We start from the raw sequence: 21,313 nt of genomic DNA, 5'->3' as shown, positions 1-21,313 counted from the left end.
TGACAGCTGCCTCAGTTCCTCAGAATCCAGCATATGAGCACTGGAGCATACGATCCCCTCAACTTGGATGGATTTGTGAGTCCATGTCATCCCCACACAGTTACACAGGTACAGCATATAAACAAATATGAAAACATACCATTTTTAATCCATTTGCAAAAAGATTTTGTTTCATCAAGATTTGTTTTGCAATTTTAATTTAATTTCTGTTTTTGCTTGCTGTATGGTTTGGTTTACTTTGATTTCCATTCATAGTTATTTTCTTTTGTTTCTAGATCTGCCATTGAGTATGTCCTTTCTTCCATTACACATCACATTTGAAGAAAGCTGAGGCTGAATCAACCTGACACTATCTTGGGATGCCTTTCTAGGAACACTCTTCATTCATGACCTTTTTCATATATTTATTACTTGAATGCTGATAGTGATTTTTGTCATGTTCATATTCACATTTGTTTGGAGAACACCCCCAAAGCATTCACACTGCTTTGGAGGTGCATGCTTATTCATTCATTAACATTGGGATTACCTAGTGATAATACAGCACATCTTCAAGTATATTTTTGTAATATCTCTCTCTGTAAATTCAGTCCAACCAAAGTGCTAATAAGATACATTTGGAGAATTGACATATTGAGCACAGCACTACAATGCATGAATGTATGTATTATATCAAATTAACTCATTTCATTTGACAGTTTGCCACAGATTACCTTTGCAAACTGAAAAAGAGCTTGAAGCTTTATTTTGCTTATAGTTATTTTTCCACATCAAACATTTTTTGTTATGTATCTCTTACGTATTTTATATGTGTAAATCCCTTTGTTTTCATCAAGTTTTTGATATATATTATGAATTTGCCTTGCATGTTTGACTAACTTTACAAAGAATATTTGGGAAAAATGTTAGACAACTGCAGATGTAACTGCTGATTTTAATTTTAGCAATATATAAATTCACAAACTAACTGGTTCATTTTGCTTATGGGGCAGATTTTTTGCTTTGAATGATATGGTGAGTGGATTCTGTTATATGAACATAACACTATGTTGTAAATAAATATGCTCTGAAGAGGCCCTCTTGTCATACATCAATGTCCATGCATCTGACGCTATCGACTGTTTTTTTCAATGCTCCTGTCTTAAAGGTCCAGTGTGTAACATTTAGGAGGATCTATTGGTAGAAATGGAGTTTCCTTCATGTATAATCACCTGAAAATAGGGATTGTTGAGTTTTTGTTACCTTAGAATGAGTTGTTATGATGCCAGTTATGGAGGCCGCAATGTTGAACCGCCATGTTTCTACAGAATCCCGGAAGAGACTTAATAAAACACTGGCTCTAGATAGGAGCGTTGGCTTTTTTTGTGTGCTTTTTCCAATCGCAATTGGAAGGGGAGTGTGAAGCAACAGTGTTGTTCGCTAGATGGCACTAAATCCTGCACACTGGACCTTTAAGTTTCATTTGACACAATAGAAAACCACAAATAAAGTACTTCACATATTGCCTATGTTTTATCCCTCCAAGTTGAAGCACCTATTAGAGCACAACAATTGTAAACCAGCTAGTGCTGTATGTTAATATATAAGAAGAAATATGCAAAAAGTAATAACTTTGATGTTTGCACATCATTTATATAGAGGGTAATGTTAATATTGTTGCAGTGGAACAATAATAGGATGGTTTCCAGTGTTTGTTTTCTTTACCACTGCATACAAAGTAAATTTTATTTTATGAAATGGTTAAAGGGGAGAAACAATTACATTGATATTTTGCCCAAGGTCTCTGCTGATTAACCCATTGGCTTCCCAGTGGTAATAATCTTCCTCCTGGAAAATGAAGTAGACCACATGAGGGCAGTGTTAGACTGACCTACACTCATCCCCAAGGAAGCAACAGTGAATCAGATCGAACACAGCCTAATAAACACAGTGCAAAAGCATGTTATGAACCCACTGAGGTCCATGTTTACAGTAATGATGAGGTATTTGTCCCATTTGTGAGGGTCTGACTAGGTTTTTGAAAGCTCATGATTATACAATAGTACTGCCTACATAATACCTGTTTTAGCTCCCCACAAAATGAGTTTTTTCCCTAGAAATGTGTTCTGATGAGGATGTCAAAGACCCTGAAACAGCATTTAGATCCTCATTGGAAATCACCTCTTCATTGAACACCCATGATATGCTTGTGGATTGAACATATTTTGCTCTACTGTATGTGCCAACATTAGCCACTGGGTTTGATGGAGGAGCCTGCCAACAGAAGAAATGGGGCATTCACCTCCCAGAATTCCTCACTAAGCTCCCTTGACTACTCTGATCTGACCCTTTCCCTCCCAGCTCTCCCTGCATCAGAGGCTGGAGGCAGGGAGGTAAGAACAAAGAGAACAGTAAAAACACACACATCATCACATCCCATATACAGTAATGAACTGTTGGGTGTCAGCTCAAGCAGGTGGAAATGCTATAAAAATAAGCTAAACCCAAGGACGGGTGCAAGGGTTCATTTTGTATATATTTTTCCCCCAATGGTCTCTTGCAGGAAAAAGCGAGTGCTTTGGATGGATCACCCACACCCACATCACAGGATCAGAGATATGGGTATGCTAATGTATAAGATTCATTCTTCTCAGCACAGTGCCACAGCAATAGCTAACTTGAGTCCTTAACTGACACATTATGACATCTGTACAAGTTAATTACTCAACATTTAAGAAATAGTTTCAGATTATGTCTCATATAAGCACCAAGAGCTCATCACATACTTTTGAATTTAACTTGTTTTATAGTTGAAGCAAATCCTTGTGAGAAATGCTCGATTGAAAGTGGCCATCAACGGTCAACAAACCAAAACACACAGCCTGTGACGACAGTTGGTCAATTGTATCAGCCTCATAGACCGATGCATCTGCACTTGCCAGCAAAGACACTGAATTGTGAAGTGAGCACACAGTGAAAACATCTAATTGAAACATACTGAAACAAGAAGACTAAAGTTCCAGCCCAACAGACAGAGAGAGAGCAGATGCCTCCCTAATGAGATTTTTTTCCTGCGCCCTGGTTTTATTGTCCTTTGATAAGAATAATAATTCTTGAAGGCTTGGTTTTACCTCTTCCTGCTGTAATACAGGTCACGACTTTGCTATTGTGTCTGTTCTCCCAGTTTTCTGCTTCCTGCCAACACAGACAGAGAACACTCAAATTTCAATTTACTGAAATAAAAATAGAAGATATTTGTAAAAAAAAAATACATATATATACATTGTATCACTGTAAATGCAATGTGAATAATAACTCAGTGCTTTATACAAACCAAGAGCTTGAGACTGTACAAAAATATATCTCTATAAACAAATAAATAATAAGGCAATAATTAACATTTGTTTGGCCCGATTTAGATGATCCTATGAAGTGCACTTGCTCCATTTCCCTCACTATATGATGAAGATATGCAATTGTAAAATATGATCAATATAACATCTTGCGCTTTCTGCTCTCTGTTTTAGGAGGGATGAAGAGGACTTGAGTCAATGGCAGTGTGAGTTTAGGGGTCAGATCAGAGCACTGAGGCAGTGGCTGAAGAGCATGGAGATGAGGCTGCCCCCTCTGGACCCCAGGGTTAGTTGGGTTTAATGTCGGTCTGCCTTCTCTTGTATCTCCACCTTTCACTCTATATCTTTCACCACACCCATGTTAAAGTTGTCAAAAGCACCTGTGCATGTGTGTCATCTGATTCTCTAGCTGAGATGACAGCATGCTTTTCCCCCATTGGTTATATTTCAAGTTACTGAATATTATCAGGCACTGGGCACTTCAGTCTAAAAACAAGAATTTCTCAAACAAAGGTACAAAGGGCGTTTCACATGCAAAGAAATCCATCCGTCATGTCTCTGCTCTTTCGCACTCTCCGTCATTGTGCATGTGCAACAACTGCAGTTGTTCTGAAGGCTACAAAGACACTTGTGGGGCCCTATATTGTTGTCACACTGAAAAACAATGCAACAGCACTTCAATATTATCAAGCAACAGGACTCAACTGCAGAGCTAGTGGCTCTGTACCAAAGCAGTGATTAAGATTAAGATGAATGCTAATGTTAGCATGCTAACATGGTCACAATGAGAATGCTAAGCAGGTCTTATGTCAGTGTGTTAGCAAGCTAGCATTTGCTAATTAGCGATACACACAAAGCACAACTGAGGCTGATGGGGAAGTCTGTAGTTTTGCAGGCTTTCATTATAAACCAAAGTACTGGAAAATGTCAATTTTGAAGATGCATTCAAAACTGCAAATGTCAACCTCATGGTAGGGGCGCTATTTTAAATGTCAGGTTTTCACCAAATTCAGTGGGTTTCATCCTCTGAGGACCATAGATCATCAGTCATTTCCTATCTGGACTGGACAGGCAGTCCTTCATCAGCCACACTGCTAGCATGGCTAAAATAACCCAGGAGGGTTACAATGATGAGGTGAGAGGGCGAACAATCAAACAGAAAATAAAGATGTTTTATGGCCTTTTTAAATTATTCTTGCACTCAACTTTAAAATGGATGTGAGTCTGAAGTGGCCCGAAACTGATGCAGCAAATGTGGCCTGATTATCTTAAAACATATTTGAGCCACTTTTAGTTTATGTGGTTCAGTCTTGGCTCACATGCGGCCATGCTGTGATCTGCTTGTGGCCCAAATCTGGCAAACAGGAGCAGACGGTCCAAGTGCCATCATTCCACACGGTATGTGGGCCAGATCTGGGCCACAGCAATTTTTCTATCTGAATACAGCATAGGGCATGTTGTTTAAGTAGCAAATTTTAACTATATTACTTGTTATTACTATAGCTGTAAAAATAATTATGAACCCTACAGTTTGAATTGTTTTTATTGTTTTCTGATGTTTTCCTCGGATATTTTCTGTTTCCGTTCCTTTTTTTCCCCATGATGCATCTTGTCACTACACAATCTTATTGCATTACCTACTACAACATCCCTATGGAGATCAATGCAGACTGATCTTATCTCAGTTTAGTAGTACAACTGGCACCTGTAAACAATATCTGAGAATATGTTGGTAAGAGAGCAAAGTAAACAAAGAAAGAGGAGGAAAATGAACCAATGAGTCATGCTGGTCAGTACACTAACACTTTAATTAATTGAGCATTGCAAAAAAGAGGAAGGGGATTGTGGAGGTTTTTCACAGCCCAACATACTCACACGGACACTGAGGTGGTCCTCCTCCACTCCTGCGGGGAGACTTCTTTAGGCCACAGGGGGACCGAGGGGCTGTGGAATCAGGCTCCATTGTGCCTGGCCCGGACAGCCAGGCTGGAGAAGTGCTTGGCACTGGAGGCCCTCTGCACACATGAGCGCACACACTGAAAAGACATTAGACTCAGATGGGAGGAAGAGGCAAGGGGGCAGAAAAAAAGAAAAGCAGGATCTTTATGGTAAGAGCACTCTGATCTGACTATTGAGGCATTTATTGAACACCAACTGTAGATTTTGTCATGCGGCCATTTATACCAATATTTGTACAAAGATTTGTCAGTCAAGGTGGCAACCAGAAACTGTTACTGCTTGGATTGAAAAAACTCTCAATGACGAACTTAAATGGCAAACAAAGTTCACTGCAGGCCAGCAGGGTTGCTAACAAGCTAAGCTTAGCCCTAGCATTGCTACCTTTCCTCCTATCAGTATAATTGGCCATTAAACCTGTTGGGCTTAGGTTCCTCCCATCAAGTCTAATTCAACCAATCAGATCACGTCTATCTCCAAAGCATTTCTGAAACTCTAGCAATATTCAATCAGCAAAATGAATTTGCATAATGGGACAATGAAACTAACATCTTATCTTCCAGGGGATCGTGCATTGACGCTGAAAGAATGAATTCAGCCTTTAGATAAGAAACATTTTCATTGAGCTTGATCTATTGTGCAGCACCAAGTGAAAGCCTTCCTAGCACAAAACATTAACATGATGCAGCTCCCTAGAGCAGCAAGATGGTGAGGTAATAAGTTATTTGATTATTCTTAGTGAAGGGTGACTGCAACAGCTTCAATGAGCTGTGAATCAGTTCCACAAAAGGATCAAGAGTGCTTGATGTTTTTATTGTTATAGTAAAAATTGGTTTTGGTTGATTTAGTTATATGGTCCATTGAAGTAAATGTGTTACATTGTCCTGACTGAATGTTTGAGCCATTAATTGATTGTGTGGTTAAAAAGGGCCAAGGGACAAAATACGATCTGTGTTTGAACCTATATGACCTCTGAAGAAGCTCATTGATTAGCATCTCAGCAACTTCAACAGAAGACTGTCTTCTTAGTTAAAAATTCTTTTTATATGCTACATTTTGTCTCTGTTTCCCTGGGGACTCATGTGTAAGATGCACAGGCATGTCTTATCACGTCACCAAAGCTTTAACGCTTTGGAGAGCCCTAGTCTGACCCCCAATGAGAGTGTGTGAAATAAGGGGGTGTCTTTTTATCTTTACCATGCCTTTATCATACCGCATCCGACCACAGACCTTTGTCATGGTAATGCTGTTAGTCTGCTGCACTGCTGGTTTCAGTCTGGGCCTGAGGGACTCGTTAGTTAGCAGCATGAATGAGGACATCCCTCAGCAGCCCCTAATATACAGACCCCTCTGCACAGGAAAGAGACACGCACCTGCTCCTTAAACACAAGGCATGCACTGGCACATCTTAAACTGTTTTTCCCATGTACACTGGGATGCATATGAGCCTCAAATTGGAGGTTGTCAAGCATGAATATAATAAGCATTTCACATGGAAATACCATTCAGTTTGTGAATGCCGACCTTATGGACCGGGAAACCTTGAATATGAAAATGCATTAATAGACCGAGAAATCAAGGAGCGAATCATCAGTTCACTAGATGTGCATGTTTGGCAAAGGCCATGCATAATTCGCTACAACATTATAGCTTTATATTAGCTTATACTAACAAAATGAAAAAATGTGGATCATATATCATACACCAGATCATCACCCGGATGATACAAATAACATTTTCTATCACTTTCACTTCTTTAATTTGATATCACAGTAACAATTCCACAAGGTCCATTAAATAGCTACTCTGGAGCTTTCGATCATCCTCAGCAGATGGAGTTGCCCAGATGTCGTGGAATTGTAGAATTTCCAGTCCTCTGAGCACTTTAAGGATTTCTTTAAGGATGGACTTACCTAAGTAAGATCGTATGATACAGTCAAAAGCTCCAAATCAGCTATTGAACGGATATTGTAGTGTAGTTTTTAGAAAATCCAGTGAATTGAATATGTTACAAATCAATGTAATTCATATCGATTCAAATATTTTGTATATACAGTACTTTGGCCAATATTCCACGCCCCTGGTCATCCACGTCCAACCTGCAGTAGCTATATGCCCCACAGTTTGAGAACCACTGGCATAATACAACCAGAGATAAAAATCGATTGATAAATGCAAAGGAAAATGGTTGAAATCTCCAGCTTTTGCTCCAAGTGGTAGTAATACAAATTCTACAACAATTCAACTATTCACAAGATCACCACTTCTATATTTGTAATAATACCCACTGTTATTGATTAATTAAATGTGTTACTTTACACCCAATTAATGATACTACTGTGTTGAATAAGATCTGGTTATAAATGGGGACAGTATGGACACGAAATCCTTACACAGCTGAGTGATAGTGAAAGTCTTTTGATAGGAATTTTAACTTTCTGTTTATGCTGTGTCTGAACATCATGTCATTGACAAGTCCAAACGTCATCTCTTCACTTTGACAGTCAGGTTAAGGTCAGACGTTCTTCTTTCTGCTTCCCCTGCCCCCCTGCTGATGAGCCTCCTCTGGATAAAGGGTCTCTGTGTCTTAAAGGTCTCTGGTTTCCCTGGGCCTGTGGCAGATGCTGCATCCCAAATAAGCCTTGTACCCACAACTTACAAACAGGCTCAGGAAGAGGGGTGAAAGATCACAGCATATTATCCTTTCCTCTCTGTTTCTGACAGCCAGCAAACAGCATCCTTGCTCTCTGGCGCTGTCATAACCTTTAAAAAAGGAGGCTTGTTTTCATTGCTGTGAATCACCTACAGGACAAATGAATAATGAAGGGTGCTCGGATGGCGGTAAAGTAAACCAGTTTATCCTACAGTCTCAAGTTGAGATTAAATGTCACATCCAATTGACTGTTTTTCATTTGCTTGGTGTGTCAAATAGATTTTCATCTTTCAGCACTTTAGGTTATCTCCCCCATACGAGATTTTTTGAATCGCACATTTTATCAGGGTTAATGGCAATGTGGGGCCTCTTCCTTTATTGCTTGTGCCTTCCTGTGCTCAATGGAAGATGTGGAAGACTTATGGCTGTAAATCCTCTCTTCCTGGGAGCAGTTGAATCAAGCGCGGAGCTGATCATGAAGTTAAACTCCTCTGTCCCCACGTTACTGAATCCTCGACTGTGATTTCCAGCATCCAGGCTGCAGAGCACGGCCCGGGAAACCCAGTAGGGAAGCCCATTGGCCTTTCATCCACTTTTCTTGGAAGCAACCTCTTTTGGTGATAAATGACAGTGTGCATGGTGAATTGTGCTTCTGGTTTGACCCTTAAAAGGGACCCCCTCTTTTTTCATGTCTCACGAAGAGGGCTAATTATCATGCTCTGTGGAGGAGCCATTGAGGTCTTATTTAATTTGAAGGCAGCAGAGAGGTTGAGATAGCAGAGGAGGGAGAAAGGGAGCCCGTAAAATTAATCTTTTTTTCTCTGCTCCTTTGGCACATGGGATCTGTGATCAGATTTGGGCCCCCATTGGACACTAATTTGGAATCACATTAATTTGGAACTCACTTTATTCCATTCCCATTCTGTGTCCACTCCATTATCACATGCATTTTAGAAGCATAATGAAGGCTGCTGACGGAAAGATGAGTTTCTTTCTTGCCACCTTCTAACAGCTTATTGCATCATTGCATAGCTCGGCGTGCCAGTTGCTCTTCAACCACATCAGCTCTTGTATTTTTAAGACCTGCGTGTAAGCTCTGTGTGCACCTACTGTGAAATGGAGAGGAGAGATTTTTTGGCAAAATCATTTAATTAGTACAGAGGGGGCTGCAGGATGCTGAAAGCTGGGATCAGGTGTCATGGTTTTACAACAATGTCTTCCTGGCAAAGTGGTGCCTCATCACTGCCAGCTCCTTTCAGATGAAGAAAGGGGGGACGGGGAATGTGAGCCTTACTTGCTCATTAAACAGCTAAAGACATTAGCTCTCCAAGTGACCCAAAGAAACAGCTATCTGTGGGTTTGTGCATTTCTTGTCTTGTCAACTAAAGACATTTATAATGTATGATTCCCTGGTTTTTGTACTACTGTACATCTCCAAGATTGTGAGACACAGCATATGTTTGAGGGGAGATTGGGAACTCTTGTATTAGCACTGGAGTACTCAGGGGTTAAATATCTTGACCCTACAGGGGTCACTCTATTCAATTCACTCCTTCTCTCGTTGGCCACAGTGACAGGCATTTTCAGTTTTCTTTTTTTCTACGCCTTTGTTTTTTATCACCATTTGCATAAATTGAGGCTGGAAGAAGCCGGGGGGTCAGAAATGGGGCAGTAATGTAGAGAAAACCTGAAGCAGCTTCAAAGTAGAATTAACAGCCTATTTTTTTTACCACCGCCAGCATCTTAAGCACTCATTCATTGAGGTTTATAATGCTACTTAATGAATAGCTGTGTGGACAATAACATGATTGTACTGTAAGTGCGCTAGGAAATATTTTCATGTTACCAGTTGCAATGTGAGGCTGCAACATAAATGTGTCCCATCCCAGTTAGCTTACATGCCACAGATTTCAGCATCTTTCTCAAAATGTTCAGAACACCACGTTGTAATTACTCAAAACGCAACTTTCACTAATCATAGCTGAGCCACATCACATCCACCTTCAACAGAAACAGTGCAATTTCCCAATGCCACATTATGTGATTTTTACTATTAATAGTAGCGTGGTTCTAGGGATGGCAACGTCGGTCTATTGATCAACCGCGTTGGTCCTATTGGTATAACTATTAAATTGATTTTCATTAAACTTTGTACAGACGTTTATGGGTCCCAGAGGATGAATCCTATTGACATTGGTGATCCCCTGATGTTTAACCCTAGCCCACCATGAGGTTTACATCTTTGGTTTTGAGTGAATTATTTGGGTGGATGAAAGTTTATATTAAGAAGAAATATTCCAGTGACTTTGGGCCCAATTTGCTTGGTTAATGACCAAATATAGTACCTGCAAAACTAATACCATTCCCATCAGCTGATGCTAAATAAACAAATGTTAGCATGCTAACTAAAGGCTAAACTAAGGTGGTGGACATGGGAAATATCACCTGATTAGCATTTAGCTCAAATCAGCACTGTGCCAAAGAACAGCCTCACAGGTCCGCAACCATGGCTGTAAACTCTTGTCTTGTTTAGTGACACAGCCCTCAAAATTCAGTACAGTGTTTTTATAATATGGCAGCAAAGCCTTTATCTCTGGTTATGTTGAACTCTGAGAGGCACAAACCACGTGTTAAGCTCTCGCAGAATGTACTGGACTCTTTGTTAATGGAGTGACATCTTGATGTTGTGGCCCACACCGAATAAATCACGACTCTGCACACACCTCATGCTGAATAAACCACGTTTGCATTGACAGGTTCAAAGACATTTCCACTCACATGTAATACAGGAGGCACTTTACACTGGAGCGAGTGGTATGGATAATATGATATTTTGTGAGGTGATATATGTACTTGCACATTCCTCCTACTCGTACACGATATTATAATTCCTGGCTGTACTGGCTGGGAGATTAAATACAGGCAAATTAATATAGAAAATATATTATAAAATGTTTCTTCATCCTTCAGATGCATTCTCCTTTAACTCAAACTCAAATGAGTGACCTTGTGGATTAGGTAGGGGGCTGAGTGGCGGGTATCTGCATGCAAAGTGAGAGAGTGTGTGTGTGTGTGTGTGTGTACTGTACATGCATGCACGCATTTGGTGGATCAGTCGATTGGTTGATTCCTTGCTTGGCTGGAGAAATACAGGCAGAAAGGAATAGTAGGCAGGATTTGGGGCGTAAACGCTCTTTGTTAGTCACCTGTTGGGTTTTAGTGCACCTGCAAATGATGACACAGAGAGAAATTTGTATTCATCCCATAGCATCTAAATTAACACCTGAAAAAGAAAAGGTTCACATGGTTTAGTTCAAACACCAGAAAATGTGAGTCAATGTTGCTGTAATGGTGTTTGCATACAGTATTCTTGGTGTGCAGGCAAATATTGTGACTTACTGAAATGGGGAATGATAGAATTTCACCATAGGGGTCTTTCCTTTGCTTTCCCATGCCAAAAGCAGAGAAAAGACTCCGTATTATCTTCCCATTGCTCTCTATTTTTGTGTCTGTGTGTGTTTGTTTCCAGCCTCTTTGTTTATGGGCCGAGGTTGCAATGGCTGGAAGTGAGTTGAAAAGTAATCTGAGATGTTTTACAGTAATTAGTCGTCTTTGTTGCTGCTGTGGAGACTGCTGCACTGACTCTGAATGGGGAAGGGGGGACTGCAAGGGGGTTGGGGGTGAATGTGTGAGTGGGTGGGTAGCAGGGTGGGTGTGGGTCCCTTCTTTTGTAGCCTGCACTTCTCTCCCTCGCCGTCGAGAGAGGGAATGGGCAGAGGCAGCTGTCACTTAACATGTGAATGTTCCGAGGGCGGCCCAGGGGTCTTTAGAAAACTCTCCTTTTTTAGCCCCCCACCCATCCCATTTTTCAAGCAGAAGCAGCATGGAGTTTTCTGAGCCACAGTCAGACCCAGAGGAGGGGCTTTGTTGAGATGAGAAGGGGGAGAGAGTGAGAGAAAAAGCCTTGGGAAGGTAAAGGGGGCACTTTGCCGCCTAGCTGCCTGGTACAGGAGCAACCTGAGCAGCAGTAGCAGCGCTGGTGAGAATGCCACCGCCTCGTCGTTGTATGGCACCGGGCACAATCTGACCTCCATGTGAAAACTGCTCTTGGCTGGAAACTGTGGGAGTTCAACTGAGCCGTTGGAATACATTGTCTCCATCTGGGCGCACTATCCCATCGGTGGCGTTAACAAGGAAGGAATTCCTCTATCACAGCTCCCACAACAAAGAAGAAAGGGAGAGGAGCAGAGCTGGTGGGAGGAGAAGTGAAGTGAGGGGAGGGGAGGGGTGCACTGTGAGGGGAGAGGAGGACATTGTTTGCCTGTGACTGTGGGCAACGGAAAAGCATGAGTTATCAGGGCATGTGTGAGTGTGTTTAGAAAGTGTGTTTGTATGTGGGCATGTGTGAATGAGTGGCCTTGATTGAGTGTGCGTTAGAGGGAGTATGTATGTGTGTTCTTCCTTCAGCCATCAGTTTGGGATGTTAGAGCTGGGAGGCCGTTCAAAGGATGCTCAAACAAAGCTGGATTTTTTTCCCCCCCCTTCTCTCCTTTTTGAATGGTGATTGAGGACTGGCTGGATTCCTTTACTCATGCTGTTTGGCTCAACTGTGCTTCAGGGTAAGTGTGGTTCACGTAAGCTTCAAACCGCCAAAACTGCCAGTAACGTAGGATTGGCTCAGGGAGAGTTTGGTTTTGGACTTTGCTGCTCAGTGATTGAGGAAGCCATGTGACAGAGGATGAGTAGTGGATGGGGGATTTTCTTCACTTAGTCTAACCAAGTGAAAAATAGAAATGCAGCCAACATTAAAATGATCATTCTGATGTAAGTACATTTTATTTTCTTCAACAGTTTGCTCTTTGTAAACAGCCTTTTTGCTTCTTGGATTTCTTGAAAGAATACACAATTCTGATCAACATTTAACCATACCTCAGTAGGCATGGCCATTTTCAGTAACTATTAATTTATCCAAAGCTATGCTGATATTTGAGTCTATACTGTTGCTCTGTGTTGCGTGTTTGTCTTTGAGATGAACATGTGACCTTGTACAATATCCACCCTAAAATGTTATGACTCTCATGGGTGAATGCACAGCTGCCATCCTTGATTAGGGACCACTACCATGATTACTACTTCAGGACCTCCCTTAACAGAGGCAGACGCACAGCAGTGTCACAACATTATAGGGCTACTACTGTTGTGATTGATGATTATTGTTCTGCTACTAATTACAGACCCACCCATACAATCTTCAATCATGTAAATGGGTCAATCGATGCAGTGCATAAGACAAACATTAGATCTTTTGCATAGTGTTTTGATATTCAAAGTGTTGCTCAGAACACTACACGTCTCTCCCATATTGAGATTTTCAATAAGAATTAGACATGAAATGTAGAATTTAAGTATTTGATTTCTTCCAAACAAAAATATAGTAGGATTTTTTTCCCCATATTTATTTTGCCATACCATGGAGAAGCCCCTATACCATGGTTGTAGTCAAATTCATCAGGAAATGGACTGTGGTCGTGTATCATAAATCACTGCTGAGAGCAGAGGAAGGGTTGGGCTGAATTAAGGGCCATTTCAAACTAGGTTAAGTGATGGGATGGTTAGGTCATCTATAATGGTGGAGTGGTTCTCTGGTTCCCTGGTTCTCCTTCTAGTATCATTATGCTTTAAAGGTGCATATCAGATACAAGCTTGGGACATTTTGAGAGGTTTTTCCTGGTTTGCTTTGATTGTAGAATAATGTAGGTCATGGCATTGTTATTTATTATTTCATTTGAGGAAACTGCCCGTCACTTTTTATTTAAGGTATGCTGTACATCAGTGTCTGAGTGGCCCAATCTAGTAGAGATATTAATGATAATATATTTACATATATACATTTTAATAATATCTTCCTGGTAGTAGACCATGTGCACTCTAATGGGGCTACTCAGCATATCCTCACATACATATTGCTGTGAGATCACTGTAGAGGCAACCGTGTAATTTAGCAAACGACCACACATGTGGTGCAGTAACCAGACACGGCACACCCTCTCCCTTGAATTGTTAACCCATGTGAACACGGCCACAGGCACTCTCTCTGCCCTCCTCAGGAGACTGCTGGGCAGTGATCTGAGCTAACTGAGTAATCATTGATCGAGAGGCTGGGGCTTTGTCTGGGCACCACTCTCTGATCTGACTGTGTCCTCCCCTGTGGATCCCTTGACTGAGTCATCTGCTCTGCAGAGACATACATGATTACTAGCTTAATGCACATGGAGGCATCATATAAAACTAGGTCACTTTTAGACTCTCATTTAGTTAAAGGCAGTGATATATCTTAATTATAATTTGTTTAATATTCAGGGGACACACACATGAGATCTGATTCAAGTACGGGCGGAATATTGACAGTAACACAATGTGAAATTCTCCTTGGATGCATTCTTTCTTTGTGTCAAACCTCTGGCAAAGATAAGAGAGCTGCATATTCAGCATAATTTTGTGTGCCTACGGCATGACTGTAACATGTAACTGTACCATACGCCCCTAAAAATCCACCTCTTCTGCATTTTCAAGACAGAAAATAATACTTCTCAGTAGTTTGTGGAGCCAACAATCCAATTTCCCCGTTGTTGACCCATATTGCCCCCCCCACAGATCTTTAGTCACCAAGCATGACCTGGGGTGACCTGTATAATTCTGAATGGACCAGTCCAATCCCGCCTCAAAGGGAGGACAGAAACCCTCACTGTGATCTCCTGATGGGCTCACCTCAGCTCCTCTAGACCAAGATAATTACATTCACCTTTAACCCTTCTGTCAAAACAATGAAGGCACTCAGCTGAGGGGGAAGCAGACGGCTGACACAGTTTGAAATTGTCACTGCCAATGAGAGTCTTTCCAGTAATATACTCATTTTGGTCAAACAAGATGTTGATAAGATCACTGATGGAAAACTGTAGTAGTAAGAGAACAGCCATGTATCCTTCAAGCTAAGATCATTATGGAAAAGCATTTATTTGTTCCCATAAAACACCTATCATTTTATACTGCACATGAAGGTATACTGTTGACTGCTGGACAGTATGTTTTCTACTAAACTACCCCCCAGTGCCCCCATGCCACTCTGTGTTCCGACTCCCCTCCCTTCACCACAGAGAAATGAGCCGATGTCTGCGTTTTTATGGCTGTCATATTTGATCAGATCCTTAGCGGGTTTCCCAGGACTGGTCCAGGCTCAGTTAGAGAAAGAGCTGGCTGTTTGCCACCGCTTCTCTGTGCCAGGCTCAACAGTGGGATCCTCGACAAGCCTGTCATGTTGATTTCTAAGCCCAGAATATTTCAGTTGGTGATGTGAGATAGATGGAGAGCATGTGTGTATGTGGTCTAAATGAAGACAAAGGGACAGGGACTATCCAGGCCAAGTATCTCTGCTGTAGTTCCTTCTGGTTTTTCAATGCCAAGAAAAGGGCAATGTTGGAACAGAAATGTAGCAATTTTTTTATTTAGCCTCATAGCAGTTTTCTGAAGACTTAAGCTGTGGCAAGAAGTACTCAGTGACTTGAAAGCAGGGAATTTGTGCATTTAAAGAAAGAAGAGGAGTATATTTTTTGTTGATTTACACAATGAGCACTTGTTCACTGTATGATGACCCAGAGCCCCCTTGTCTTATTTTAGGTAGCTGAAGGACCTTCCGCATGCATGGCCGTGGGGCCTTACCTCACCTATTACCTCAGTAGCCTCTGGGCTGAAGGATTATGGGTAACCTCATCAGCCGGCCCAGCTGCCTGGGCCAGAAGTCCAAGCATGTGAGGTCAGACGAGGACTTCTTGAAGGAGTGCTATCAACGACGAAGAGAGTGGCAGCCCACAGAGCAACATGGAGAGGCCAAACCAGAAGTGGCTGTCAAAGACCAAGAAAGGGAGGATGCAAACAAGGAAAGAGAGGTGGAGAGTGACAAGGAAGCAAAGGAAATTGATCATAAGAGGGAGGAGGGGGCTCATACCCCCATTTCGGACAAACCCCTCCGCAGCTCTCCTGCCTCCACAATCAGGAGCACCAGCACTCTGGATAATGTCTGGCACAGCAGCCCTTCTCCGATAAAAACATCCCGAAATGGGACACTAACAAGGAGAACCGTGCCTGCGGAGTTTGCCAGATCCCCCCTGGCTCACTCGGACAAGAGCAGTGCGGAGAGGAGGGCCAGCTTCCAGAGGAGAGACTCTAGAGAAGGAAGCCCCTGGTCCTGGAAGACTTTGGCATCACGAGAGGTTACAGAGGTGACGGAGGTGACAGAGACGACCGTAACCGAAATTGTGGAAGTGACAGAGTATCCATCTGGAGATAAGGGAGGAGACCCCATAGTCACCAGAACTGTTAGAGTCCTGAATGGTGTCGCCGAGGAACTTGCTGAGGTTGATAAAAACATGACAAATCTCATCTGTCCTCCATTTCATTCTTTCCTTTTCTCACCTATTCTCACCTAGACTCTTTCTTTAAAAGGAATCTTTTATCTCATGACACTGTGTTGGGTCTTTTTAAAACAGTGTTTTTGTGAATTGAGACAACATGTGGACTGTCTTCATTTCACAGCTCCAAAGTGATGGACACTCAAGCTCAGACCAGGATTCCAGCCTGGATAGGTGGAGGGTATGTTTTAACCCTTAACTCTTTTCTGCTTGTGTTGTCACAGTAAAACAGATCGTCTTTCACCTGGAATCATTCACCTACAAAATTTTCATTCATTCAGCTAACACTTTGTTATGGTCTTTATCAAGGGAACAAGATCTGCCTTGGCACTGAGGGATGCGTCGACAGATCCTGAGACATTTCTCCAAAACCTGGACGCTTTGCTCACATGGGTCTGTGAGATAGAGGAGCTCACAACCAATCAGAAACCCCCATCCTCAGAGGTCAAAGTGGTGAAAGCACAGCTTCAAGAACAAAAGGTATGTTATCGCCAGCATCACATCACCTCATTTCTTGCTCCAAAATAACATCTATATGGGCCGCTATAGTAGGGAGGATACATGTGAAAGGTTTACCTATATAAAGGTGTGCTGAGGTCACGGAAAATGCTCAACTGCTTCCTTCATAATATAAATTCACTTCTATTCAATGGTGAATGGGTGGCGTTCATAGCCACAATGAGCTTCAGTAAGTCTTTGTGAACATGTCCTGGGGGTATGAAAAAAGCAGGGAAGTCTCTCACCTTTCAGCTGTAATCACACCCATTGTGAGCTCTGTGGATGAGGTGAAACCTGCCTAGCTCTCGACAATGTAAGCTTGATACATGAGACAGGAATTCTGACACAAAGGCAGAAAAAACAAGAATGGGGCTTTGACAAATGTCAATTCTTACTTACCGAAATTAATCCTCAAACACAAGGTAAACACTTTCTGCAGTACTGAAGATAACATTTAGGCGGACCTGTTGGCAGAAATGAAATATAATACTACTCGATAATACTCTAATACTAATACTAATAATTAATAATGTTGTCATTAGTGTATAATTGCAGAAAAATAAGAATTGTTGCATTTTTGTTACCTTAGAATGAGCTGTTGTTACACCGGAAGTGGGTCCTACATGCTTGGAAGGCAAGCAGTATTCATTTAGTTGCAATCTGCAACTTTACCGCTAGATGCCATTAAATCCAACACACTGGTCATTTAATACAAGAGTCTTTGAAAGAGGCTTTAAAATATTTATCATCTGTCCTTTTTCTTGAATCTTGAATCTTAATCTTACTCATCGTCTATCTGTTTTTTTTTTTTTATAGCTCTTGCAGCGCCTCCTAACAGACCGAAGGCGTAGTATAGACTCTATGATGCTGGAAGGCCCTCGGCTGGTGGAGGCCCACCCAGGAGAGGAAGGGGAACAGGCAAAGGTCAAGCTCTCCACTCTCAAACAGAAGTGGGAGGCCTTACAGTTAGAAGCAGAACAAAGGTCAGATACTTTTACTGGCAATGCCACACTTTCATTTGGCAAAGCTTACCACATGATACAAATCTTACTCACCAATGGTAACAATCCATGTACATTTTGTTGTTGACAGGAGAGCGAGTCTGGAGCTCATTCTTCCCAGGGCCCAGCTCTTCCAGGAAGGAGTGGACAGCTTGCAGCAATGGCTCATATCTGTGGAACAAACCCTAGCTGAACTACGAAATGCAGAGAGAGTGATGCTGCATCTCTCAGAGGCCACAGAGAGGGCCAAGGTTAGAAATCTTCCAAGAATGCTTCAGCTGGATGTACGGTGTTGTGAATGTGCATTGTGCTGTTTAAGTAGGGAATTGTATTTTTGACAGGTTTTCATTTTCTTTTAGGCTGTTGTTGAAGAGATTCAAGTCAAAACTGCTGATCTAGGAAAAATACAAAAGGCAGGACATAATCTAATGGAAGCAATTTCAGGTAAAACTCCCTTCATATGGTACAAACTAAGCTAAAAAATAAATGTTAGTTTTAAATGATTTATACCAGTAGAGCAGCAACAGATTATATCACTGTAACATGTTTAAATATGTAATAATATTAATACTCCTGCAGAAAATTTTATGTGGAGTAAAATACATTAAAATGTAAAAACAGTATAACCAGTCCAAATAGTTTCCAACACATATCTGGTATAGTATTGAATCAGTTAAGTTGACCAATTCTACCATAAAAATGTCAGTAAAAAGAAGTATTTTTGAATATTTTCAATTGGACTTATGTCCCTTGTTTCAGAGGAGGAAGCCCAGCAGGTACAGGAGAAGATGGATGCTCTGCGTATCCGTTGCTCTGTGCTGAGTCTAAGCAGTCTGGACGTGTTGCAGAGGCTGGAGCAGGCCCTGGAGGCCTCCAGTCGCTGTACCTCCAGCCAGGAGGACCTCCACCTGTGGCTGGGCCGCATCGAGAGGGAGCTCCTGGGGGCAGCAGGAGCGCAGACACATGCTGGAGATGCAGTACTATGTGCAGCTGAGAGACAGAGGGTAATGTTCCCACGCAGTCCTACAATGAACCAGTCAGATACTTTAACAGTGTTGCCAACTAGTTTTAGTGGAAAGTAGTGAAAGCCTGTTCGAGAATTTGATACATGTGGCTAGTTTATGTGACACGGTCATTTTCTTATCATCACATACCTATAACTTATATACAAGAAAAGAAAAAATAGCTAAGCTAATAGTTAAGCTGCTGTCATCTCATCAATATGCACCTAAACCTACCTCTAATTTCAAAATCAACACTGTGCTTTAGTACAGCACTCTTACATTAGTGGAGCAAAATGGTTATTAGAGGGTGTAAATATCAGTTTGCGGTGAGAGCAAAAGTTATATAATAATCGTAAATAAATCTGGCTAATTTTGAGCTTTGATATGTAGCTTAGCATAGTGTTGCAAACTATGTTTAATTGCTGACCACATTTCTGAATAGCATTGTGGAAGCCAAGATTTGGTTTAACATATGTTTCACTGCTGTTCTCACACACTTATACTTTACAAAGCCCTGTCATTCATTAATGTTGAAGAACAACAAGATTATTTTAATTCTAATCATTTATAACCCAGAATGATACTGCCAGGTGGTGTTAGGTTTCAGTTATGCCGTTAATAATGCTATCCTAACATACAATGTGTTCTCATCAGCTGGAACAGGCAGTGGTGAAGGAGATGGCTTGGTTCAGAGACACAGCGCTGAGCCTCGAAAAGCTGAAAACCATTCATCTGAATCCAGAACTCATATCGGAACAACTCTATGAGCAGAAGGTCCGGACATTATGCACATATATCACTGAACTAAATAACTAAATAAACATTTTCCCACGTTGAATAAAAAACATTATATGTTTGTGTTATTTGTAGTTTTACAAAATTCATTTAAATGATGCTTGGTAAGTGAATCTGATTTGCTGTATTATCTCCTGAACAGATTCTGGCAGTGGAGATTCTCCAGCACAGGTTCAACATTGAGAAGATGGTGAAGATTGCTGAAATCCTGTTGACATATAGCGATGAAGGAGAAACAGGCGATTTGCGGGTATTCTCCACATTTCATTTAATGCAACCATCTTGCTGACAATGCAAATATATGCACTTTTAAGTTTAAAAGTACATTTAAAATTTCAAATGTCTGTATTTTACTGTCACTTCTCCATGCAGACCCCATTAGATGCCTTACAGGAACAATGCAACACCACCTCAGCCACAAATTCCCATGTGGTCCTGCAGCTTGAGCATGCTCAGTCGCTTCTTCTCCAGCTCTCTGAGGGCTTTGCTGAGGTTTCACCCTGGCTTGAAGAAACTCAAACCCTAATTGGCCAGCTCTCCCTGAGCACAATTAGCTATGAGGCATTTCGGGAACAACAGGACCTCTTACAGGTAGAAGAAACCTGCCTCTCCACATTAGACTGCCAGCTTTTCCCTTTTTTACCGTCCCTTTTTTGTCCAGCTAAACAAAGAAGTCCTTTTATACTTCACAGTCTGCCACCATTTTCTTCAGTAAAATGAACTGTTCTGTTCCAGTACAGTTCTTTAATGTAATTTACTTCCTGACAGGGTTACCTTTCACCCAGTGTCCTATAATGGCATTTTAGTTTGGTCAGGTATGCCAATGAAAGTGAGACCATGTGATTTCTTTCAACCCATATCCATTTAAGGGATTAAACTAAAATCAGGTTATTTCTGAAAAAAGTCTGCTCACCACATTGTTATTAAACCTTTCTTTTTATCTCTCTTCTACTAAGGGTCTGAGGGAGTCTATAGCAGAACACAGACCCTTGATTGCACGCTTATGCTCTCTGGCAAAACGCTTGTCAGAACTAAACCCCATTCAGGGTGATGAGTTCTGTCGAAAGGCTACAGAGGCTGAGGAGCAGCATAGGGCCATCAGAGACCGGGTCAGAGAAACTGCCAGTCTGCTCGAGGAGTCCTTGCCTCGATTCACGCAGGTAAAAACGATTGGATAATGCTGGAAATGTTGGAAGCAGCCCTACACTTAACAATATATCAAAAATACACACAAGCACACAACTTCATGTCTTTTCTTGTACCTACAGCTGAATGAGAGGATGAACCTTATCAGAGAGAGTCTTGACCGCCTGCGCAGTCGAATACAGACTCCCAGCTCTCTGCAAGGCCTCACCCCAAGGATCCAGGAGCAGCTGCAGGACAACAAGCTCACCCTGGCTGAGCTGTCCAAGCTGGAGCTGGGCCTTGGTAGCGTCAAAACACAAGCAGATGAGCTGCTGGCTAACACACAGGCAGCTGGTGATGGATCTGTCGGTACAGGTAATGTGATCTTGTTTGTATAAAGACATGATATTGTCCTAGTGCACATGAGGCGTACAAGTAGCAATGCTATCTACTGCCGGAAATTCTAAACGATATCCCTGTTATA

The 21,313-nt window shown here is 41.6% G+C and overlaps 2 protein-coding genes across 21 annotated transcripts in view; both read left to right on the top strand.

The window, feature by feature from the left end:
* Nucleotides 1-1,075, top strand: part of plecb (plectin b) — a 128,079-nt gene extending 127,004 nt beyond the window's left edge. For all 18 annotated transcript variants that reach the window (XM_051407572.1, XM_051407573.1, XM_051407585.1 and 15 more), the window contains 2 exons: nt 7-108; nt 276-1,075. The gene's annotated coding sequence lies outside the window, so the exon portion shown is untranslated. The remainder of the gene's footprint in view (nt 1-6; nt 109-275) is intronic.
* Nucleotides 1,076-2,228: 1,153 nt separating this feature from the next.
* macf1b (microtubule actin crosslinking factor 1b) overlaps nt 2,229-21,313 on the top strand; it is a 31,066-nt gene continuing 11,981 nt past the window's right edge. The window contains exons 1-14 of one of the 3 annotated variants that reach the window (XM_051407589.1): nt 2,229-2,372; nt 2,543-2,601; nt 3,507-3,618; nt 16,531-16,587; nt 16,716-16,886; nt 17,721-17,887; nt 17,997-18,156; nt 18,265-18,349; nt 18,665-18,909; nt 19,564-19,683; nt 19,847-19,954; nt 20,077-20,295; nt 20,661-20,864; nt 20,973-21,204. In XM_051407589.1, coding sequence (XP_051263549.1) covers nt 2,244-2,372; nt 2,543-2,601; nt 3,507-3,618; nt 16,531-16,587; nt 16,716-16,886; nt 17,721-17,887; nt 17,997-18,156; nt 18,265-18,349; nt 18,665-18,909; nt 19,564-19,683; nt 19,847-19,954; nt 20,077-20,295; nt 20,661-20,864; nt 20,973-21,204 — 2,068 coding nt within the window. In that variant the 5' untranslated portion in view covers nt 2,229-2,243. The other 2 variants (XM_051407587.1, XM_051407588.1) reach the window with 2 other exon arrangements.

The sequence above is a fragment of the Dicentrarchus labrax genome, unplaced genomic scaffold (genome assembly GCF_905237075.1).
Source record: "Dicentrarchus labrax unplaced genomic scaffold, dlabrax2021, whole genome shotgun sequence".
NCBI classification, from domain to species: Eukaryota; Metazoa; Chordata; class Actinopteri; family Moronidae; genus Dicentrarchus; species Dicentrarchus labrax.
Note: the sequence above shows the minus strand (reverse complement) of the source record. Positions and strands in the feature narration are given on the sequence as shown.